The following is a 25,889-nucleotide window of genomic DNA, read 5'->3' as shown; positions in this document are numbered from 1 at the left end:
ATAAATACTGAAGGAATGATGGAATTAAAAAATGACCATTTTGCATTCTTCATTGTTAATCCAGTGAAATCATCAATGCCTGTTAAAACTAGGGGGTAAAATGTTAGATGAAGAAGAGGCTATTTACTTAGTCTCAAGTATTCAGTCACAAGTTGTTTCTTGATCACAAAGAGAGCACAGTAACATTATAGTGGACTAATCTAGTGAATGATATTTTAACCACATAATTAAAGTAAATAACAATGAGGCAAACCAGTGCCATATGCCTCTTAATACTCCAAGAAGGGGGGATAATGTCACTTACTTGGTATTCCTATCAAAAATGCACACTCTAATTATGAGGAAACATCAGATAAACCCCAAGCGAGGGACATTCTATAAAGCAAGTGGCCTACATGCTTCCAAAATGTCAAAATCAAAAAACACAACAAAAGAAAGGTTGAGGAACTCCTCCAGACTAAAGGAAACTAAAGAGACATGAATACTAAATGTGTCCTATGGTCCCGGTATGGAGTATGAACCAGAAAAAAATAAAACTATAATGAACATTATTGAAACAACTGGCAAATTTGTAATATGGATTGTGAGTTAAATAATAGCATTGTATCTACATTAAATTTCCTGATTTTAACAGTTGCATTGTGGTTACATATGAAAAGGTCTTAGGAAATCCAAAATAAAACTTTATGGATAAAGAGGAATTATGTCTGCAAAACTATTCTCAAATGGTTCAGAAAAAAATGTTTATGCAACTAGAAATGGAAAAAGAGAGATGACAAAGCAGGTGGAGTGAAGTGTCAACAAAGCATATGAATAAAGGGTATGTGGAGTTCTTTGTACTACTCCTGTGGCTTTTTGGTAAGCATGCAATATATCAAAATAAAAGTTTTTAGTGTAAATTTTGAAAAGTCACAGCTCAGATATTAGAAGCACTTTAACTGTAGGAGAGAAAAATCTAAATTCAACGGATGTTAAATATGATAACTGACATTAAATCAAAATTCCTGAACTCTTTGCATAGGTTTTGATCTGCACAAAAGCCCAAACTTCTACTGGAACAGGTTGGATATTTTGTAGGAATAGTATTGATCAGACATGGAAAAAGAAAAGTTTTTTTTTTTTAGATTTTATTAATTTATTCATGAGAGACACTGAGAGAAAAGCAGAAACAAAGACAGAGGGAGAAGCAGGCTTCCTGCCAGGAGCCCGATGTGGAACTCGATTCCAGGACCTCAGGACCACGCCGCAAGCCAAAGGCAGATGCTTAACCCCTGAGCCACCCCGGTGCCCCAAAGGAAAGTTGATTGACCGTGAAATCACATAATTCAGGGGACCAAACTTAAGCAGAATAAAATTCTGGCACAAATTGAACATCTTTGTCATTGCCTACTTATTTCAGCCCCCCCATCCCCGCTTTACAGAGAACAACAAGAGTAATAACAAACATTGTTTGATTTTTACCTTGTATTTTTTTCTTTCCTTACTTTTTAGTTACAAGCAAGATATTGTCACTCAATATTTATAAAACCTTGAGAAAATTACATTACTGGAGCCCCAAGGCTCAATCTTTTACTCTATAAATTGGGATAATTACATGTTCTGTCCAACCTGCAGAAGTATTGTAGGAAGCCTACAAATAGACAAATGTGTATGAAAATCATTAGTGCTACGACATCTCAGTGATTTTTTTTAAAGATTTATTTATTTATTTTAGAGAGAGAGTGTGTTCATGAGTGGGGTGTGGGGTGGTTGAGGGAGGGAAGAAGCAGACTCCCTGCTGAGCACAGAGTCTGACACTGGGCTCATCTCCTGACCGGGAGATCATGACCTGAGCCCAAACCAAGAGTCAACACTTAACTGACTGAGCCACCTAGGTGCCCCTAAGTGATTATTGTATCTTTTTTTTTTTTTAAAGATTTTATTTATTTGATAGATAGCAAATGAGAGAGAGAGCACAAACAGGAGGAGTGGCAGAAGGAGAGGGAGAAGCAGACTGCCTGCTGAACAGGAAGCCCATGAGACATGGGGTTCAATCCTAGGACCCTGGGTTCATGACCCAAGCGAAAGGCAGATGCTTAACCGACTGATCCACCCAAGCACCCAAGAAACAGTATTTTAAATTAAATACACTTCATCCTACTGAAACATAATTCCACATAAACACTAAAAGAATATTTTTATTATAATAAATAAAAATTAAACCATAAATATTCAAATAAACCACATTTTCTGAGGGCATAAAATTGCCATTAAAATTCTGATTTGAAAAAAAAATGACTACTCTCAAAAAAAAAAGAATCTTCATAAAATTCAGGAAGTCAGTAGATTTAAATAATTAATGAGTCTGTTCATTGTCTCTCCTTCGAATGAGTTAAAAATAAAACACACCATCACAAGAATGGAGATACAATAGTTTAATTTATTGTAACATCAATATGGATGAACTACATTCTTTTTAAAAAAAAGAAAATGGAAAAGTGATTAATTAAACTACCTTAAAATTTCACCTTTCCAGTAAAGCAATACGATAAGAGTAACTGATGCCTTATTTACCCATTTTTCTCCCCTAATTAGAGGCCTCCCAGTAACCAGTCCTGTTTTTGCAGAACTGGAGCATAGCCTCAGGCAAAAACTGCTCAGAAAGACTTTAGTGAAGTTAGTGCTGGTGTAGGGAGGAGAATTGGGAGAAGGGGAGTGGAAAGAGGACTTAAAGACACTTCTTGCATTTGGCACACAATTTAGGAAGACAAGAAATAGCTTTCCAGAATGGTCACTCTGGAGTGAGCAACATTAGCACATGGGAGGCTAGTAATGCCTATGGTACCCTGTACCGGTGACATGGTGCCAGTCACTTCCAACTTGCTCTGAAGGCAGGTTAGAGAAGATAAGGCAAACATCAGTTACATTACCGAATGTTAAGAATACAGTTCCCGGTAGTACAATTTTTGAAACACATCACATTTACAAGCAGTCTGTTCTGAATGTCAATCCAAAAGGAACCATGTTCTTAACTGTTGTCCTCATGCTAGAATGTATGGTCCCTGTGGGCAGGAATCTTTGTTTTGTTCACTTATGTATATCAAGCACCTACAAAGGTGCCTGGCATATTTTTTATATTTGGTAAATCTTTGTTGGTTGATGGATATACATTTTAGGATTTTTTCCAGAACCATGGATTTTTAAATTTATTTTTAGATTTCCCCTAAGAATGCTTCTAAGTCATAGGATGTATATTCAATGCTGTAAAATTTAATTTGACTGTTAGAGAACGCAAACACCCCAGGAGAAAATTCTTCATCCTAAAAAATAATAAACTCTGCTCACAAGTCCATGCACTGAAAGGACAGTCTTCGTCACAGTGGCAGAGTGATAGCAGGTCTCCCTTGGGGTCAGCCACTAGAGGACGGTGTGGGAACACACGTTGCCAGACCCTTGATAAGGCCAAGAGGGACCTTGATAGACAGGAATAAATGGTGCCAAGTTTCATTTCAGCTTCTAGTCATGCTGTTGTTAAATTCCTCATCCAAGTCTCCCTTCCAAAAATGAAAACAGAAATGGCACAGTTATAATGAGCATGTCATTGGCAAAGATAAAAATCACAGGAAAACTGTGAAGATGTCAATAATCTCAGCAGGAATAAAATACAGCTCAGCATATACCGTACAGCTGTCAGGATACCGTGAAAGTGTTGACGCTGAAAATATTTGACTCCAGCTATTCTTGTGAACAAGGCTCTACGTTTCTAGCTGGCAATGAAATTGAGAAATGAGCTCAAGGACAGGGAGCGGAGTCGAGTAAATGAATCGGCAAGGAACTAGATTCAGAGCAGTTTGCATAATACTAAACAAATAAAAAGAGCAGTTCTTTGAGAATATTAACACCCTTAAAAATGCATGTGTCAGGATCTACAACCAAAACACGTGATTGCAACAGCAAATAGCCTCTGTGTGGGCCTATGAAAATAAGAGATGAAATGTTCAGACAGTAGCCTTTTATGATTGACTTCAGTAAACTCTGATCCACTATTATTTCCTGAAAGTTATCAGTGTAATGAATTTTAAGTATTTTTAATGAGCTATATCCATTGAAATGTATTTTTCAGGACAATAATTGAACCTAGTAGATTATTGACTTGGTTTTCTTAATGTTGACCAATAATTTAATTCATATCTATATTCTTTATTGTCTTGAAGAAAGAGCTCTATTCATATTAAATTTACATGGATTTTTGGTAATTTTATAAAAACAAATATTTGTCTTTCATTCAAAAGATATAGAAGTTCTTACTACATAACAGGTACTATCTGTGTTAGTTACAAGGCAAAAACCATCCCTATCTTCCTGTTGCTTATGGTCCAGCTGGCTGATATAAATAATTAAATAACATTATACTGGTGGTGCTATGATGGGCAAGTTTGAAGTACTTTGTTGAAAGCAGATAAACTGGCTTTGGAACTGGGAAGCATTCAGAAGAAGTTCTATCTAAGCAGAGTCCTGTTAGGAAAATGCCAAAGAAAGGAGGGGTAGCCAACAAAAGCCAGATCAGAAAACATCTCCTGGTAAGACACGTTCCATTTAGTTTACTCCTATCTAAACACAGACCTCAGACTAAATTGCCTCTATGGTCCCATTCAATCTAAAATTTTATGATTGCTATCCAAATTTCAAGGTTAAATTTAATTGGAAAATAAAATTTAGTAGCTTTGCCTTATAGACTAATTATAGACAAACCTTTAGAGAAAAACCTCTCTCTTCAAATCAGTTAAATTCTCCTTTTCTTAAAATTAGAGTTTTAAAGAAGATAAGGAAGGTTCTAATTATGAAACTCAAATATTGTTATCAAAATAAATATGTAGATCACGATATTTATCTATATACATGAGATTCTAACTTCTGAAGTTCTCTTAAACATAATATTTTCATAGATGTATCTGCAAATTCCCATTATGTAAATACTATATAACTTACAATTTTTTTACTCTAACATAATCCACTTATAGTATTTGTAAGCTTTCAAAATATGATATTTTTTACTAATACCACATTTAAAGCTCAACTAAATTTCAGTGTAAAGCTGCATAATGGTCAGTCACCACCTTTAAGACATCACTCCCAAAGCTCTAGTTCCAAATTTTTAACTGCCTAATGACCTCTTCTAGCTAGATATCATATGAGTCCTTCATAATTATTGGAGAAATTTTAATTTTATTTTAGCAACTTGGAAAGAAGAACAAAGAGCATTCACACAATATTCTGAGATTCATTTCTCATTTGTTTCCACTTTTAAAAGACTTAATGATGAATTACTCTATTACCCCTACTTTTAGCTCATCCTTCTTCCTCATTTGGTTCATTTTCAGTTTGAAAAAGCACCTGGTTTGGATAATGATCTTGAGTTTCACATATTGTTTTCATCATTGTTTGATGTTTCTCTTTATTTAAAATTCACTTTAGGGACAAATTCTTTATAGGCACATAGATATTTAATAGGTCAGTGTAATTATTATATTTAGTCATAGCCAAGAGTTCAACGATTAATTTTAGATATCAGAGAACACAGGCCTCCATTACATAGATTTTGATCAAAGCATGTGCCCTGAAACAAATACCACACACACTAAAATTCTAATCAAACATGGTTTCCCTGTATAACGCTGGGAGGATGGAGGAACAGGCCTACTTAATCTGGAATAATTTGTTTAAGGAGCCCCATGCACCTGCAGGATGATGTTAGAGTAGCTCATTTAGTGGTTTTTCTATAAAGTCTTATTTCCAAGTGAAAGGTTCACTTCATTTCCCTTGATGTGGTGGTCTGAGGTTTACAGGTTCCTGAACATAAGATCTGCAACATTCCTGAAAAACTTGGAATCTTTTCCAAAGTGCAGGAGTTTTGATATGCTTCAGTCGCCAAGGGATTTATGAACACCTATATTTTCAGACTTTTTTGTTTTCAGATCAGTCTCCAGTGTTTGAGGCAAACTGATTTATTTTTAACAGAAAAAGATGCATAGTGACCTAAATCACTTGTTGATTACTTTGGCTTCAGAATGACTATCTTCCTGTGGACAATATAGAAATTTTAGGTGTAATAAATTTAAATATTATCTAGATGCATTATATTGTTGTATTGTAAAAGGACCTCAAACACGTGGAGGTTAAGGACCATCCTGCTGAAATATTTTAATCAAAGCTAAGGATTAACATTAGCATAGGCAAGACCTAATGACCTGGTGAGATCAGAGCTGATTCCTATTGGGTATCAGTTGTTAAATGCACAGCTTTCTAGCTGGGAGCTGCAGACTCAGCTCAAGAGTAGTCTCTTCCCCCCACCCCCCAAAAAAAGAATAGTTTCCTCCTGAGTAATCTGATGGTTGCCAGAGTGGGGGGGGGGGGGAATGGTGAAATGGGTAAAGGGGAGTGGGAGAAAAACAGGTTTCCAGTTATGCAATAATTAAGTCATGGGGATGAGAGGTACAGCATAGGGAATAACCACTCAATGGTGTTGTAATAGCATTGTATGTAACATATGTAGCTACACTTGTGATGAGCACAGACAAGTCCAATCACTTTGTTGTATACTGAAACGAATGTAACATTGTATGTCCACTAGACTTCAATTTTTTAAAAAATGAAAAGGAGAACATAAAAAAAAAAAAAGTAGTCTCCACTTGGTTCTGGATTGTCCGTTTTCCCATCCAGACCTGACATAATTCTTTAACTTCAAGTCTTTGGAATAGCAAATATAATTAATTGGAAAGAATACAGTAACATCTCTATATAGGTTGATTGAAACTAATTAACAACCCCTAGAAGGGAAGGAAGGTTGTTAACCCACATTGACTAAAGGATGGGTAAATTAATTAGCTATTTGTGGCTAGAGGTAAATTTTTAATTCTGATCTTTTTTTGGCTTACTCTTATGTCCTACTTATACTGTTTGTTTCTTGTCTCAAACACTGGTCTTCAAGAGCTCCCAAATTCTCTAATGGATATGATAATTGTTAAGTACCTGCTAGTAGTGTCCTGGAGCCAGCTAGTTCAATAGAACTGATTACTAAATTTTCAGGAATTTAGTGAGCCAGCTGATAGAGACATTATTAAAAATTAAAATATGGCGACTTCCCCGACTCACTGCGACTTCCCCGACTCTCTCTCTCTCTCTCTCTCTCTCTCTCTGAGTCATGGAACCTCGCCCAAGGGTGCTTGCAATAAAGTTCATCTCTTGGGAAAAAAAATTAAAATATGTAAACTTACAATCAGATAAATTGTCTTAAAATCAAAGATAATGAGTTCTAAGAACTTATCACTTCCCAATTATTTTCCTATACCTATTCTATCTTTCTGCATGTTTAGTGAAGATTCTATATGATGATGTGCTACTGTATCTTTGTCACATAGGTAGCTTGGCATCAGCCATGGTCAGAGTATTTATAGCATGGAAATCTATAAATGCTACAAATCACAACTCTTCTCCTCTTCTACCCCAGAATTCATTGTTAAACTTTCACTAGCACACCATTGAAGCCCATGGGACCTTCTAAAAGAAGCTCTTCTCCCTATTTCCCAGAAATAATAGAACAGAAAAGCTAGAAAATGCTCCTCTGTGACTCAACCCTTTTCTTTCCAGGCACAGCTGATTAGCTCAACAGTGAGAAACTAACAAAGGTAGAAAACACACCATGGCCACACCAAGTCAATGTTTTCTCTTTAGAACCTAAACTAAGATTCACAGAGAATGATGGAATTAGTAGTCAAGTCATGTTCACAGCAGTATGTTAGAATAAATGTCCTTGAACTCTTACTGTGTAGATCTCTAGAGCTGACCTGCATATCATACTTCCTAAGACCCAGTACCACTCTTCCCTGGCTCAATATGATTTTATCCTAAAAATATCTTTTATTTGAGCTAATACCATTTTTTTTGCAAGTTAATATGCCTTAAAAACACACACACACAACTGTTTCAAGTTCTATTTCTGATTCCAAAATAGGAATTATGCAGTAGGACAGAATATTGAAGCACAAGTCCTGAATGTGAGACCCAGAGAGAATTTGTTAACCTGACAGCCTCTCAATGTTCACATCAGAAAAAAAAAAATAAAACTGCATACATGTTAGTGGTTTTTAGGCCCTTAGATTCTACAGAAATGCTTCAGGACCAGCCTTGGGAGTTTAAAGGGAGGCTTTAACGGAACAGGGTCCAAACACCCTCCTGTGTTCAGCTAGAAACATTCTTCCGTTATTTACTATGTATTTGGGGGCTTCTGTATCAGATTTCTTTTGACAGTTCCACTAAGAACTCCCCACACTATCCCTAAAAACTTTAAAAAGTTTACAAATTTTCCAGATTAATTTATCTCTAAATTCTTTTCCATCTGCTAAATTTTTCAGGGGCAAATATAAAATGTTCACATGTGTGTTATGGAAACATTTAAACATTTCCAGTTTTTCTGTTCTACTATTTACACTGTCTTCTCTGATTGGAGAGTTGCAAGGAAACCAAGGTGGTCCCATAACACAGCTCAGACCAATCTGATAGCCTACTTTTTGCAGACATACCCATCTATCAATGTACTTTTTCCTGTGAATTCTTGACCTGATCTGAAAACTTTGCTCAGCACAGTGTTCTGGATAGCCAGTACCAATCAATTGGCATTGGTAAGAAATGAAACTGGTTTGCCATTCCTATAAGCTTCTTCAGGGAAGTACGTGAACTTAACCTTATGCTATGTTTGATTTCTCTAATGGTTCCTTCTTGGTGCTAATCTTGCCATCTGTTCTGAAGGCTGCCTTTCTATCTAGTTATCTGCCCTTTTTTTTTAAAAAAAATTATTTATTTATTGATTTATTCATGAGAGACACACACACACACAGAGACAGAGACATAGGCAGAGGGAGAAGCAATCTCCTCACAGGTAGCCCAATGTGGGACTTCATCCCTGGACCCCGGGATCAAGACCTAAGCCAAAGGCAGATGCTCAACCGCTGAGCCACCCAGGCATCCCTAGTTATCTGCCCTTAAAGCAGTTTCCCATCTAACACCTGACAGTCTGGGGTTAGAGCCAGCAACAAGGGTATATATTGGTTGTACCACCAGATATACTAGGTCTGTCCACATGGACATTTTACAGGAGAAAATGTTACAGGTCGAAGAAGATAAAACACTAAGTTGTTGCTTAAAAAAACAAGTTCTTTTTGGTATTTTCTTAGTGAATGAGAAAAATATCTACTAAGCATCTTAGTTTATGCTATATTAAGATTACCTTTTCCATTAATTTCCAACTTTTCAATGTTTGCTCTTAACTCTTCGCAAACTTTGTACATTCTTTCTCAGTCATACAGTTCATAACTTATCAAGTCCTCTAGTAAATAACACATTCATGTAAGAGCATTAGGAAGAAAATCTACTTTTTATTTTATATAAACTTTTTAGTGAACTATAACATACATTAAAAGGTTGTCCACTTACAAATTGTAGGCAGACAGCTTTATGAATTTTCAGGGTGAATACACTGTCTACTCAGCACGCAGATCAAGAAATAAAATATGAACAGAATTCTAGAATCGCCCTTTGCCCCCAGCCTCCTTCTAGTCACTACCCTGTACCAAAGGAAACCACTATCATGATTTATTAAACTGTATGTTTGTGTATGTGTGTATGTAAGTATAGATATGTGTGTATACATATATACATACATATATATTTGTTGTTGTCTTTGAACATTATGAATGAAATAGTAGTTTGTTCTTTTGCCTTTGCCTTCTTTGACTCAACTTTCTGTGAAATTTAACCATGTGAATGCATATAGTTGCAGCTCAGTAATTTTCATTGCTATATAGCATGCAATTGTGTGAATATACCACACTTAAAAAAAAACCAAACCCAAATAATAAATAATAATAATAATAATATTAAAAATAAAAAATAAATCCAGGCCACTGTTTATGAACATATGGATACTTTTTAGTTTTGGGCCTCTTACTACTATCCCTCTGTGTATCTTTTGCTGCACATAAATACTCATTGCTATTGAGTATTTCACCTTAGAAAGGAAATTGATGGGTCATTGGGTATACGCATGTTCAACTCTAGTTATTATTGTCAACAGTTTTAGAAAGATTGTATTATTTGTCATCTTGTATAATGGATGATCATTATATTATTCTGAGGTTATTCTTTTCCAGAAGACAGCTTATAATGGGTATAGAAGTTTTAATCACTATCAGGCATGAAAACAGGATATGACAACTGGGAAAGAGCTAACGTGTTTTCACACAGAAGGAGGCTTTGTCACAGCAACTTCTTGCAAGATACATCTATTAAGGTAAGGGAAACAAAAGCAAAAATGAATTATTGGGACTTAATCAAGATAAAAAGTTTCCGCACAGCAAAAGAAACAGTCAACAAAACTAAAAGACAATCTACAGAATGGGAGAAGATATTTGCAAATAACCTATCAGATAAAGGGCTAGTATCCAAGATTTATAAAGAACTTATTAAACTCAACAGCAAAGAAACAAACAATCCAATCATGAAATAGGCAAAAGACATGAACAGAAATCTCACAGAGGAAGACATAAACATGGCCAACAAGCACATGAGAAAATGCTCTGCATCACTTGCCATCAGGGAAATACAAATCAAAACCACAATGAGACACCACCTCACACCAGTGAGAATGGGGAAAAATTAACAAGACAGGAAACAACAAATGTTGGAGAGGATGTGGAGAGAGGGGAACCCTCTTGCACTGTTGGTGGGAATGTGAGCTGGTGCAGCCACTCTGGAAAACTGTGTGGAGGTTCCTCAAAGAGTTAAAAGTAGAACTGCCCTACAATGCAGAGATTGCACTGCTGGGGATTTACCCTAAAGATACAGATGCAGTGAACCGGCAGGACACCTGCACCCCAATGTTTCTAGCAGCAATGTCCACAATAGCCAAACTGTGGAAGGAGCCTCGGTGTCCATTGACAGACGAATGGATAAAGAAGATGTGGTCTATGTATACAATGGAATATTACTCAGTCATTAGAAACAACAAATACCCACCATTTCTACGAGGTGGATGGACCTGGAGGGTATTATGCTGAGTGAAGTAAGTCAATCGGAGAAGGACAAAGATTATATGGTCTCATTCATTTGGGGAATATAAAAAATAGTGAAAGGGAATAAAGGGGAAAGGAGAGAAAATGAGTGAAAATATCAGAGAGGGAGACAGGACAGGAGAGACTCCTTACTCTGGGAAACAAACAAGGGATAGTGGAAGGGGACGTGGGCAGGGGGTTGGGGTGACTGGATGATGGCACTGAGGGGGGGCACTTGACAGGATGAGCACTGGGTCTTATGCTATATGTTGGCAAATTGAACTCCAATAATAAATTAAAAAAAAAAATAAAGAGGCTTTGCTAATAGGAGGTATGCTTGTTTCTCCGTGTTTCCCAAATACATAAAAAGACAAGTTCTGGCCACCAAATGAGGGACGAATGGCAAGAACTGAGCAGTGATACAGTGTCAGCAAAGACTCTGAAAATCACATAAAGTCAGAAATCATATAAATCAGACTGGACAGATGTAATGGTCAAAGTAGGTTTATCACTTGTCTTGAAACTAAAAACTTAAATGTATACAACTGGCAGCTTGGTTGTTGTCACCAGTGAGATATGTAGTAACAAGAAGGCAAATGTCAAGCTCTACTTACTGACCTTCAGCCATGGATTATGTTGGGATTCCTCAGAGGATCAAAAGAACCTGATGGAACCCCTGTTGCTTTAAGGCTCTAAGTCCAGCAGGATTTTACCAGAATATGATATGTACAAGGATGGCTTCAAATAAAAAAAATCACAGAATTTGTTCCCAAATCAACCCTTCTCCACAACTATATCTCTGATCCTTCCTTGCCAACCCTTTGCATTCTCCTTTTGGCCTTCCGTTTGCATTAATTACATTTCCAGATGTGCCACTTGGTTTATCAGCTCCTTTAGCCTTTGATATACTACTTTATTTCCTTGTCCTTGAATTGTCTTCCCGTCTTGGCCTCTTCCCCTTACAACAATAAAATTTTCCCTTCTCCATTTAATAAACATTTCCTGGGGTCCTGCTATGTGCCTGCAGAGGGCTAAATCCATGTTCTGGCTTAATGGAGCTTAGATACAGCTTAGTTTTCACTAAGAGAAGGACAGGAGACAAGCCACTGTCAATTTGTCTTTAGGGATGGAAGATAGTAAAAACAAAAACAAAAAAACACCAGACCCTCAGTGCCTTGGGTAACTTTCATAACCCTGGATACTAAAGAATTGAGTTCCAGACTCCTAGTGGCTAGCCCTATAAAGACAAAAGACCTAGAAAAAGCTGTGAATCCAGAGGACACTTCTTCCCCACTACTTTCTCCTTTGAATTTGCCAGTTGTACCCTAAGGAAGGCAGTGCTGAAGATGAGGACAATATTTATGACAACTTTCCCAAGAGAGGGGGCTTGCTGCAGCCTTGCTCTTTTTTTTTTTTTTTTTTTTTTTTTTTGCAGCCTTGCTCTTTGGCTGGTAACTTCCTCTCATCAGAATTGAGTGCACCTGTTGGTAGGGGACTCATGTGCTCTGATGTAGGGCCTTAGATATAATTGCTCCTTTTTTTTTTTTTTAAAGATTTTATTTATTTGAGAGAGAGCAAGTGAGAGAGCAAGCACAAGTAGGGGAGGGATAGAGGGAGAGGTAGAAGCAGACTCCTTGCTGAGAAGGGAGCCTGATTTGGTACTCCCCCAGGGTATCGACCTAAGCCCAAGGCAAATGCTTAACCAACTGAGCCACCCAAGTGCTCTGCTCCGTTTTTTAACTAGTCAAGATTCCAGTGCTCAGATTAATATAAGCAGAATATTTTAATAGGAATTTTGTTAGGGATCCCTGGGTGGCTCAGCGGTTTAGCGCCTGCCTTTGGCCCAGGGTGTGATCCTGGAGTCCCAGGATCGAGTCCCGCATCCGGCTCCCTGCATGGAGCCTGCTTCGGTCTCTGCTCTGTGTGTCTCATGAATAAATAAATAAAATCTTAAAAAAAAAAGTAGTGAAAAGATAAAATAATTAGGTCATAGTATGGAATTTTAATAGGAAAGAATTAAAGCAATTGCAAGGCATTTATAGGTTTTTAAAAGGGAAATTATATGTGAAAAATCTCCTAAAGTATTTATATTTGCTTTACTGGTAAGCTTGGAGCATTTTGGTGTATAAGGACCATGGGTTCAGAAAGTGACCACCTATTCAATTTCATTATTTCATAGTAAATTGTGACTTCTAAAACATTGTAAGTTTATGGAAGGATGTAGCAAAATTATGTAGCAAAACCAAGAGTCCAAATCTTTTGCTGCCTAGTTTATCACTCTATGTTGATAAATATGCTTTCTTGTAAAAACTTCTTTGGCTTTATTCTTGCTGTTGTGAGATTTTAAAATGCTCCAGAGCATTTCTTTTTACTTAGACCATAGTGAACAAAAGTGAATTGTTGACTCTCCCTGTGGAATAGGGACATTTCTTGGATGTTATTAATGTGCAAGGGAATTGACATAAAAGTTGAAGGAAATTGGACTAAACCTACATTGATCTAATATTATCTTTAATCTGCAAAAAGTCCAAAACTCCTACTATCGTTTTCCTATAATTTTTCCCCCTGAGAAGTAAACTTTCTAAAATACACAGGTACTAAAGGAATATGGTTATTTTTATGTAGTCACAGAGCATCAAATATGAGAAGAAAGCAATGTTCTTAAGGAAATTTTGCTTTTAGAGGAAAAGTACTATGGAAAGTTATAATTAGATCAACTTTTGCATACAGAGAGAGCTTTATCTAAAGCTCTGTATTTGACAAACCTTTATCCAGCAACTCTCACAGCAGACCTTGGTTTCTAGCCAGAGAAATGACTTGCAGAAGAGCATTCAATCTATTTAAACTAGAAAGAAAATACATACTTATTTGAAAGCCATCTCAGATGGAGAATTTCTGTCATTTTCCTGATCTGTAATACAATGCTTTTGTGTTACCTCCTCAGTTCTCCTTAGAGCTACTCAGCTTTTAATATGCCAGTAATAAAAATTCATCAGTCTGTCTGTCGAAGAATTTTGTCATTAGGCCATGTTGGAAATTTATGAGTAAATCTGGAAATTGTGTTGAGTTCAAAGTAAACAATGCCAGAAGAAGAACTGTGTTATATATATATCCAGAGAATAAATGTTTCTTTGGGAATACTAAAACTTTCCAAAATTCAGGGAAGACAGAAATGTGAGGAATCTTTAGTGATAACACAAGGAACTACTGGGTCTTCCTCATGGCATTGATTATATATAAACAGGATAAAAGTAAAAGAAACAGAAAGATGGCATCCTAAAATAAGCACATTTTTGTTCATAGGGGTTTTTCTGTTTACCATTTTCAGTGAAAATTCCAATAACCTATATTAAAACGAGATGTAACTGAGGTGTTATCTTATGAATTACCTATAGGCAAGGGGCTGGCAGGATCTGGGTCAGAAAACCTCATTTTGTTTGCCCTTAGTCATATTCCCTTGTGACTGCAGCTCAAGTGAGACAACTGGATTCTGTAGTTCCCACCCCTAGACCCACAATATTTTAGGAGCTCCCAGCACCATTCCAGAGCAGAGACCAAAGCTAGCATTACTCACTTAACCAAAACTGGGCTCAGGGGTAGGAAACTGGGAAGAATGCCACATATACTTTCTCACGGAAGTGACACCGACAGGGTAGCAAACAGGAGTCGCAACAATAAAGCTGACACGGTCACACTTATTTTTCATATTGATACCAATAGCGTCCCATGCACTTAATTTGTTGAATTGGTGACCCTACGCATGGTAACGTTTTCTTCAAAAAACATTAAGTGTAGGGGATCCCCGGGTGGCTCAGCGGTTGAGCATCTGCCTTGGGCCCAGGGCGTGACCTTGGAGACCCTGGATCGAGTCCCGCGTCGGGCTCCCTGCATGGAGCCCGCTTCGCCCTCTGTTTCTCTCTCTCTCTCTCTCTCTCTGTATCTTTCATGAATGAATAAATAAAATCTTAAACAAAAATTAACTGTAACCCAAAAACGTTAGCCTTCCCCCCTGGACTGCTGTCACTGTGCAGTCACAACAGCCTCTGACCTGGGCCACGCTAACACCTGACACCTGAAGGTGCAACCACGAAAACTTTCGCGACCTTGGAGATCGGGACGCCCTGGACGCCCTCGAGGGCCGGGACCTTCTCCCGCCCCGCAGACCCCGCACACCCCGCACACCCCGTAGACCCCGCACCCGACGGCTCTCTCCGTCTGCTGACCCGGCCGCGCGCTGCGGTGTCGGCTTCTCGCGCAGTCAGGTGCTGCCCCGGGGCGGGCGCGCTCAGGCTCCGGGGCGCCGGGGGGCGGTGGGCGCGCCCCGCCCCTCCCCGGGACCCCCCGCCCGAGACCCCGGGGCGCGCCCAGCGGCAGGCGGAGGGCAGGGGCCCGGGCCGCTCGGTCGCAGGGGTCGCTCTCGCACAGCCTCGCGCCTCCGCACACCCACTTCTCGCGAGGTTTCGTCGCCCCCTCCGCTCCCGCCCCCTCCGAGCGCTGGTGCGGGCAGCTCCCGCAATGGCTGCGCTGCGGAGGCTCCTGTGGCCGCCGCCGCGGCTGCCGCCCCCGCCCTCCCCCCACCACCCCCTTCCCGGGCTGTGGGGGCGGCCTGCGGGGACGGCCCCGGGCCCGCCTGGCCGGCACTTCTCCTGCCGGGAGGAGGAAGAGGGGGCTGTGGCGGAGGCGGCGTGGAGGCGGCGGCGGCGCTGGGGAGAGCTGAGCATCGCGGCGGCGGCCGGCGGGGGTCTGGTCGGCCTTGTGTGCTACCAGCTGTACGGGGACCCGAGGGCCGACTCCGCGTGGGCGCCCGCCCCGGGGCGCGCCTCGGACAGCGCGGCCGCGGACCCGGAGGACCCGCCCCGCGGCCGGGGGCTGCTGCCCATCCCGGTCGCGGCTGCCAAGGAAACGGTAGGTGCGTGAGCGCGTGCGCGGGGGGGGGGGGGGCGCAGGTGACGCCCGAGGGAAGGGCTGCCAGGTGCACCTGAGCGCCGGGAGGGAGGGAAGGCGCGACGGTCGTGCCGGTGCGCTTGGGGCTGCGGGCCGCTGTGACAGCGGCACTGCAGGTTGTCGCAGTGTGAGGCGCGCGGCCCCGATCGGCACCTCCAGTGAGTGACACCAGGCGTAGGCCAGGCTGTCGGGGTCGGGGGGGGGGGGGGGTCACGCAGCTGTTGGGAAGACCGAGATGATGCTGTCATGATGCATCGGGACCTCAGAGGTTGCTGCAGGTATCACCTATCCATCAAAACCCCAAACCAGGGGGTCCCTGGGTGGCGCGGCGGCTTAGCACCTGCCTTTGGCCCAGGATGGGATCCTAGAGACCCGGGATCGAGTCCCACGTCGGGCTCCCTGCATGGAGCCTGCTTCTCCCTCTGCCTGTGTCTCTGCCCCTCTCTCTCTCTCTGTGTGTCTCTCATGAATAAATAAATAAAATCTTTAAAAAAAAAGGGAAGGTAGAGAGCATTAAAACAATATTACCTTAAAAAAACCAGATTCTTTTTTAAATTAATTTTACTTTTAAAGTTGAGACATAGTATCACGTAGTTTTTAAGAGACCACACTTCGTACTGTTTTCCTCATAGTATGAAATTAAATGAATTAATACACTTTATTTTTATTTTTTTTAAGATATATTTATTTATTTTATGATAGACATAGAGAGAGACACAGGAGGAGGGAGAAGCAGGCTCCATGCCGGGAGCCCGATGTGGGTCTCAATCCCAGGACTCCAGGATCGCGCCCTGGGCCAAAGGCAGGCGCCAAACCGCGGAGCCACCCAGGGATCCCCGAATTAATACATTTCAAATAGAATTGTAGGATAGTTAGAATTGTACATCTATCATGTAAGCATTCAATAAATTTGTTTTTGTAATTGTATTCCTTTAATTACTTATTTATACTTACATGGGGTAATTGCTTAGGGTTTATAAAAATTCCTCTACAAATAATACCAAAGGCCTCTCTCTGACTCTTCCCAAGTCTCTAATCATACAATTCTGATTGTTATTCATTTTGCAATCAGTCTTGCCCCCCCTTTGAAAACGTTTATGATCTCTTTTTACCCCTGGTATTGAAACTTTCACAATAAAGAGCTTTTTGTGGGCGTGTTTTCATTTATTGTGCTAGGAACTTGAGACTGCTTTCAATATAGAAATTCATGTTTGAAAGTACTATATACTTTTCTTGTATTACTTCTTTGACAGTTTCCCTTCATTTTCTCTTTTTTTCTTTTTCTGGAACCTCTATCAGTCCGAAGTTAAACTCGCTGACAGATCCTAAACTAATTCTGATCTTCTAATTTTTTAATCTTGCTTATTTGCTTTAATGGGTGATGTCTTTGATTAGGTCTTTCATCTGTCCTATTGAAAGTTTTATTTCTGCTATCCTAATTTAATTCTAAACTATTTTTTGTTCTCTGATGTTCCTGTGGGATAGCCTTCTATTTTATTTTATGGCTGCTAAATTTCTCTTTCTAGTATAAGGATATTAATCATAGTGTTGTTTTGTTTTTTAATTGTCTTCCACTTCAAGCATTGTGTTGTTTCTTCCAGGTTCGTTTTTATTCCTGTTTGATTTTCTAAGCTCTCACTTTCATTTTTAGAGTTTTCCTCACATATCTGTGGTTGTTGCGTCTCTGTATTTGAGAGCTACTCAGAAGCTAGTTATACGTGAGAATGGCTTTTCATTTAGTGATCTGGCCTTTTTAATAGAGTGGCATCTAAATGTCAGTGTTCTTTGGTTTTTGTTTTATTTTAGAGAGGGAGAAGGGATGGATGGGTGAGACAGAGAATCTTAAGCATGCACTACACTGGGCGTGATCTTTTTTTGGAAACTCTATTGGTTGCCAGGCTTTATCTCACAACCCTGAGACCATGATGTGAGCTAAAATCTTGAGTCGGATGCTTAACCAACTGAGCCACCAAGGTGCCCCCAAATGTCAGTGTTTTATAAGTCCTTTTCTTTGGTGTCATTGAGTTTCTCCAAAGAATAGGAAAGGGTGGAGGAGCTGTAATCTAGATGCAGGTGCATATGTGCCTGTATGTGAGAGCCTGTGGGGGGAAGGGGAGGATAATCTATTGATGTTCTTATGTATTATTATCTAATACTCTGTTTTCAGCCCCAACACCTACTCTGACTTCACAACTCCTTGTATCCCCAAGGCCTTATCCTTCCTAGGGTTTGTATCTTGAGTCAGCTTATTTCCCTTTGGTTTCCTTCTCCACAGTACTCAAGTATTGCCTCTGCCTCCTTACATCAATTATCATTCCTCCATCTCTTCCATTTTATAAAAATTTGATGAATTCTCTTGAATGTTTTAGTCTCCTTTTCTCTTTCTTATTTCTTTTATGTCTTTTTTTTTTAATTACCTTTATTGTAATTTTCATATGGTTAAGAGAGGAAGAGGTTGAAAGAAACTCATGAGGTCTGCCATTTTTTCAGAAGTATTTAATTGCCACTTTACTCATGTTGCTCATTTGATTTTCCTGAAGTAGTAGAAATTATTCCTTTTGTGCTTTAAAGCTATAAGAACCTTTGATTTATAAAACTTCTTTTAAGCAGCGTGTTATGCTGAGCATAAGCCTAGCAATAAATTAACCTGTACATGTATGAGAATACAGAATTTAACTGATAGGCGTGAATAGCAGTAACTTACAGATATACAGATCTGTTAATATAGCCTTGAGGATTTTTTTAAAATTTAAATTCAGTTAGCCAACATATGATACATAGTTTCAGATGTAGTGTTCAATAATTTATCAGTTGCGTCTAACACCCAGTGCTCATCACATCTTGCCCTCTTTAATGCCCATCATTCAATTACCCATCCTTCCACCCACCTCCCCTCCAGCAACCCTCAGTTTGTTTCCTATAGTTAAGAGTCTTTCATGGTTTTTCTCCCTCTCTGGTGACTTCCCATTCAGTTTTCTGTCCCTTCCCCTATGATCCTCAGTGCTGTTTATTTATATTCCACATAGGAGTGAAACCATTGTCTTTCTCGGATTGATTATTTCGCTCAGCATACCTTCAGTTCCATCCATGTTGATGTAAACAATAAGTATCTGTCCTTTCTGATGTCTGAGTAATATTCCATTGTGTGTGTGTGTGTGTATATATATATATATATATATATACACCAACAAAAGATTTTTGTTTTTAAGACATTGCCTCTCAACGTCCTCCAGGAGGCTTTCCCTTACTTTATAGTTATTGAAATGCCTCTGCTTATCCTCTCCTCCTAGGTGATGACTTCTTGCAATTGTTTGTTGTCTTCTCTGCTTTTTTAGCCCTGTAAGGAGAGGCATTGTATTGGTCGTGGTCTCCTTTAAATCTTCATTGCTTGATAAGGGGCCTAGCCCTGGTAGACACACAATAAATATTTGTCAAGTGTATAAGCCCATGCTAAACATTGCATGGGACATATGCATTGAAAAGCCACAACCACATTCTGTGAGAATTAATAGTTTAATATTTTGTTCAGCTAAATGCTGGTTATTTATAGCATTAGAATTCGGAAGACTTCAGTGAAGGTCAAAATTCCAGGCTTTGGAAGACCAGTCACGTGACACTATATTTATTTTAATTGTGAAGTTTGGCTTGCCAAAATTTTTCAGTAGACATGGCCTTGAACTTTATTAATACTATAAAGAGATGGTGACAAGATTCTGTTTGGAACTTTACAATTTTAGCCTTAAAACATTATTTTTAGTAGTGGGAAAATTTTGTTCTATAACTGTGTTTTAGTTTTAGGTCCAAAATAAAAAAGTTTGGTTGCTTAATACACTTTAATCCATATTTTACTTATTGTACAGAACACATCTATTTTAGGACTTACACATAGTTTTGCTTTCAAGAACAGTATTTGTATCTCTTTGATATAGTTCTATAATTGTTAATAATCATGAATTTTTTATTCCTTTCACTGTATATTTTTCCCAACCTCTTTTTAAAGCAGCACATATTGAGACAAAGTTATGTTTATTTTTTCCCAGAATATTGAAGAATTTGCCAGATGTGTAAATGGAGAAGATTCCTAACTTTTTATAGACTGAGGAAAGCCACATAGATGTAAAACTGAGGATAGGTTACTTTTGTGTAGAATAGCTAAACTAGGTGGGTGATCCCTTCTTTTTGCTTTCTGAATCACTCCATGGCAAATGGACCAGATTCTAACCTAACATTTCTTCTAGTGGCCTGACCATGTTATAGATTCACATACAATGACTTGAGTGTAGGGTTTTTTTTTCTAAGTAAATTACAGAATAAAATTTGGATGAATTTGGGGGAAAAAAAGTCCTATTTCTGGTTATACCAAGCTAGGAGTTAGTTATATAAAAGTGCATACACCTTTTGTCTTGGTTGCAGTGAAAGATAGTTACAACATTTTATGAATGTTTTTTATTCAGATCCACATTGTGAATCAGGAAATGAAATGTCATGACTTTAAACTTAACTTTTTAAAAAATTCTCATTTGTAGTTCTTTTTTAAGACTTGGACATTGTCAAATAATCCACAACAATCAGTTTGAATGAAGGTATATACAGGTTTTTTTCCTTGGTATATATAATCACATTAAAAAATGATAAAAACATTGAATTGTATTTTGAATTGGAATTCAGGTAAATAGTATTTGGGTTTAATGTGACTTCCTAGTTGATTCTCACATTCTCACATGCAATTCTGTTTATATAATTTGGGGCTGGACTGTTTATGAATCCCAAGTAAAGTAAAATGTAGCTTCCTTCTTATTGGTTGAATGTATAATTTATCCTTAATAATTTTTGAGAAATGGATGTCATTTTCTACCTATAGATTAAAACGGACATTTGAGATTATTAAAACAATTATATTACCCCTAAGGGTTTTTGTGTGTGTGTGTGTGTGTGTGTGTGTATTTTAAAGATTTTATTTATTTATTCATGAGAGACACAGAGAGAGGGAGGCAGGGACACAGGCAGAGGGAGAAACAGGCTCCATGCAGGGAGCCCGACATGGGACTCATCCGGGACTCCGGGATCACGCCCCGGGCCGAAGGCAGGCGCTAAACTGCTGGGCCACCCAGCGATTCCCAAGCCCTAAATTTTTGAAGCTTCTCTGAGGGAGGCTTCATTCATCCTCCATAAAGCACATAAGCTTTGTAGCTCATGAGATTTTAATAAATTCTTATTTAATAATTCAATGAATGAATTCTAAATCTTGAAATAAATTACAGTATTTTATTATTACAGTTCTTTAGCAAGCTTGCTTTCACAGAATCACCTTATCCATACAAATATGCATGTGACTTTAAAGATTAGAAAATTAATGCCAGATAAAATAATGGGTGTATTACCTCTTTGTGTTATCTGTGAGGATTAATGATTAGACACTGAGTCATAGCATTAGTAGTAGGTGTAAATTTAGTAACTAATTTCAATTTCATTAGATAATAGATGCATACCGCATACATTTTTGTTTTCTTCTCTTTCTCTAAGCATATGAGAAGACAACAGATTCATTCTCTTTAGAGTCCTTAGTCTTAAATACTTTAATGTTTTTTTATGAGGTGGTTGCTTGTGTGAAATTATGTATTTAAACTGTTGACCACCAGATTCCCATACCAGTTTTTTAAATTTCTTAATTGTTGTCAGTGTAGCAGTTCTGTCACCAAATGGCTCCTTTAATCTCTTCCGCCTCCACTTCTTTCTCTTTTAAATAGTATATATTATGTTAATGGCCCTTAATGTGTAAAGAGTAGTACCTTTCCTGGTCCTGGAAAAGTATTAGGGAAGTATATGTATGTATATGAGTATATGAGTCTATCCAAATGATTAATTTTTTTAAAGATTCGTGTATTAAGCAGTTATTTTCAATTTCACATCATAAAAATCAAAATTTCCATCTCATGTCCAATTTGGAAACAATTTATCCATCTTTCCCACTGATCCATTTATTCATTCAAATACTTCACTCAAGGAATGTTTATTGAAATATAGTATTGGAGATTTAGTGGTGGATGAAATTAAACTCCTGTCCTTTTGTAGCTTACAGTCTAGTGAAGATACAGAATAATTGTAATGCAATATGGTAAAGTGATGCGATGGGAAAAATAGGGGGGATCACGCAGGAGGGACTATAACCAGGCTTGCAATGTGAAGTGTGGCTTCAAAGGGGAAGATATATCTAAGTTGAGATTTAAAGGATGGGTAGGAATTGTTGGGGAAACAGGGAGGCAAAGCGGGTGAAGAAATGTGTTCCAGGAGGAAATAACGTGTGTGGGAACGAGCATGGTGTGTTTCCAGAATTGAAAGATCAGTGTGTCTGTATAGCAGAGAATTTGAGGCAGGAGTGATCAGACCGACTTTAGGCCAGAAATGTAACCAGGAGGCAGACAGTACAAGATCTGCTAAGGCTTATCAAGGAGTTTGAACTCTACCTTAAGAGCAATAGGGAAGCATTGACAAATTTTGAGGCATGAGGGTGATATAATCAAATCTACATTTTAGGAATATTCTTTGACTGGACGGGGAAGTAGAGGGAGGGATACAGTGCTGGAAAGGAGGAGACCAGGTAAAATGCTCTTACTTCTTAGATGAGAATGTGAGAGGATATCATTCTCTATATTCTGTAATTTAAAAAATGCATGTCAAACAGTTTTTACTCATACTATTTCTTTAGACAAGAAATGATTATGACTTTACTAGGGAAACAGCAATGAAGCAATGAGAAGTTGCTGCATTGGAGAGAGATTCAAGAGCTCATCAGATCAACAGAATTGGTAGTTGACTGGATTTTAGGAATGAGAGAGGTATGAGTTTGAGATGGGTACTCAAGTTTTTGTCTTGGGCACTGGCTAGGCTGTGAGTGTTCACTGAGACTAGACCCTCAGGAGAAAAAAAAGTTGGGGGCAGTGGACATCAATGATGTTATTAACTTGTACAGTGGATCAAGGTATCTTCTGGATAGCCGTAGGGAAGTTTCCAGTTGGATACACAGGTCAGAAGTTCAGGAGAGAAATCTGTGCAATAGCAATCGATTGGGAAATCACCAAGTGTTGAAAGTTATAAGAATGGATGATGTTGTTCAGAATACGTAGAACATGAAGAGTAAAGCACCTAGGGAAAGAGTCCTGGTGAGCATCAGTGATGTAAAAAACTGTCAGAAAAATGGAACCCTGCAGAAAGCTGAGAAGTAATGTCTAGACTGGCATAGCCAGGAGAGTCATGGAAGCCAACAAAGTACTATAGAAGTACTGATAAGAAGTACTGTAGTCAGTTTCAGTGGGTGCTACCAGAGGAGTTCATCTTAAATGAGCAATAGGAAGTGTTCACTGGATTTACCAATAAGGAGGTCCGGGATGATCTTGGTGAGATCTGGTAGGTGAAAATTAAATTCTGGAGTAAAGGTAAAGAAAAGGTGATGTGGGCAAGATGAGGTAAGTGTTGAGACGCTTTTATAAATTTGGCCATGAAGGGGAGAAGGGGGAGAAAAACGTAGAACATAGAACATAGGGACATAGAGTTTTTTTTTTTTTTTTTTTAAGATGAAAGACCTTTAAATGTGTTTAAATGTTGAACGAAAGAAGAGGAACACTAAACCAAAGGAAGGAGAGGGGATAAATTACCAAGAACCAAGGTATAGATGGGAAATAAACATTAAAGCACAATGGAAGAATTTAATCGTAGATAGTAGGAACAATGCCATTTCCAGTGTAATAGGAAGAAGGGATGGGAGGACACAAAGATTACACATTCTTAGCAGCAAATGGTTGAAAGAGTTCCTGCCTGATGGTTTCTATTTTCACTGTGAAATAGAAGGTGATGTCATCTTCTGAGAGCAAGATGATAGAAATTTGTAGGTTAACCATTATAGATAGAGATTTTGGGAAAGAATGGTGAATGGAAATAGCCATTAAAAAAACAAACAACTATTTTGTTTGTTAAACAGAGTAAAAGACCATGAAATCTTTTAATTTGCTCATGTTTTGTATTTGCAAGGTTGAATATGAGTTTTTAAATGATAAAATGAGTTTTTAACTTGCTCAGGAAATGGAGAAGTTTTTCAATGGATATTTCTACATGGTCACAGCTTTTGCTATTTTAAGTCTTGTTTATGTTACTCCACTTCTTAGGATGTATAAGCCTTAGTAATATGATCTGATTAGTACTTTTTTACCCATGATGTAATATTTAACTTATGTAGGAAATAGGCCAAACTTATGCACTAGAGATTTTATTCTATTATTTAAACTTGATGGGCGAGTTTAAACTAGAGACTTAGTTTTCACTGATCTCCTGTGATTGTTGTACCAAACACTAAGAATTTAAGTAACTTTATTTTGTTTAACAGTGTAAACACTTGTGATGAAGAAAAATGTGTTAAAAAAAATTAAACAAGTTTTATTTACAGCATCTATCTAGCATTAAAGAAAATGCCTAGTCATTTGTGTACTCAACAGGATTCTCTAGATATGTTTTTCATCTTTCTTTTTAAGTAATCCTTTACTCCTTTATGCTTTGACATATTGATTATATAAGCAAAGTAAAATGTGAAAATTTAGTGCTGTATCACTTAATTGATTAGCATAGTTTTTATTCATTGAAAAGTTATTTTTCTAAATTGGAGAGTAGAATCCAAGTTTTCTGCTTTTTCCCCATTCACTAAGTTACCTTTTACTCATTTAACACTCCAGCTCCAGAATGTAGAATATAGAAAGAATATATAAGAGAATTTTAAATAATTCCATTTTTTCTGCTTTCTGATAAGAATGGTATCTATCTGATATATATATGTGTGTGTGTGTATATATAGATATATATGGACTAAATGAGATATTTGAAATATCCCTTTCTCTGGAAGGATCTAATAGATTATTCAGACTGCTTGGGAACAATTCAAAATAGATTTTTTCTAACCAGCTTCACATCAGATCAGAAAGGCTCCCATAGGTTACATCCAGTTTAAATGTCTTTTTTTCTTTTTTTTAATTTATATATTCATGAGAGATATGGAGAGGGAGAGGCAGAGACACAGGCAGAGAGAGAAGCAGGCTCCCTGTGGGGAGACTGATGTGGGACTCCGGGATCATGCCCCAGCTGGAAGGCAGACCTTCAACCACTGAGCAACCCAGGCATCCTGGTTACATGCAGTTTAAGGTAGCTTCAACCTGTTAATATTAGTTATAGTGGAATAGGATCATCTAAACTTCTTCCAACTGCAGTTGACCCTTGAACAACAGGAGTTTTTTGCACTGTGCAGGTCCACTTATAGGCAGATTTTTTCCCCCCATAAATACAGTACTGTAAATGTATTTTTCCTTCCTTATGATTTTGTTAATATATTGTCTTTTCTTTAGCTTACTTGATGTAAGAATACAGTATGTATACATATAACATAGAAAATAATTGTTAATTGACTTTCAGTTATTGGTAGGACTTTTTGTTAACAGGAGGCTATTGGTAGTTAAGTTTAGGGGTAATTAAAAATTATATATAGATTTTCAACTACACAGAATTTGGTGCCCCTAGCCCCCGCATTGTTCAAGGGTCAAATGTACTTTAATTTTATTCTTACTATTCTGAAGATAAAATGTGACTTGTAATTCTCCATATATATACAAGCACACTCATTTATCATCCCCAGAAAATTAAGAAAGGTTTGAAGCTGTTACTACCATCAAACGTAATAATAGAGTCCTATGGGCAAACAATCATAGGCAGCTTTTGGACTAGGATTTGTGGTGAAAGGAGATGAGTGTAACTTGAGCTTTTGTTGTCATCTGGCTTTTTCCATACTGATTGCTCTCCAAATAAATTGATCATATTAGGATTTTA

The 25,889-nt window shown here is 38.2% G+C and overlaps 1 protein-coding gene and 1 long non-coding RNA gene across 5 annotated transcripts in view; one reads left to right on the top strand and one right to left on the bottom strand.

Moving 5' to 3' along the window:
• Positions 1-2,399: 2,399 nt before the first annotated feature.
• On the bottom strand, positions 2,400-15,255 carry LOC144284412 (uncharacterized). Its single transcript, XR_013352763.1, has 3 exons — positions 15,157-15,255; positions 13,850-13,929; positions 2,400-3,533 (listed from the first exon to the last, which is right to left on the bottom strand). It is a non-coding gene; the product is annotated as an uncharacterized LOC144284412 (long non-coding RNA).
• Positions 15,256-15,584: 329 nt separating this feature from the next.
• The window catches only part of MICU3 (mitochondrial calcium uptake 3), a 95,356-nt gene continuing 85,051 nt past the window's right edge, over positions 15,585-25,889 (top strand). For 3 of the 4 annotated variants that reach the window (XM_077848941.1, XM_077848940.1, XM_077848939.1), the window contains exon 1: positions 15,585-15,989. In XM_077848941.1, coding sequence (XP_077705067.1) covers positions 15,600-15,989 — 390 coding nt within the window. In that variant the 5' untranslated portion in view covers positions 15,585-15,599. Of the gene's footprint in view, positions 15,990-16,166; positions 16,187-25,889 lie in introns of those variants that run through there. The other variant, XM_077848942.1, reaches the window with a different exon arrangement.

The sequence above is a fragment of the Canis aureus genome, chromosome 15 (assembly GCF_053574225.1).
Source record: "Canis aureus isolate CA01 chromosome 15, VMU_Caureus_v.1.0, whole genome shotgun sequence".
NCBI classification, from domain to species: Eukaryota; Metazoa; Chordata; class Mammalia; order Carnivora; family Canidae; genus Canis; species Canis aureus.
Note: the sequence above shows the minus strand (reverse complement) of the source record. Positions and strands in the feature narration are given on the sequence as shown.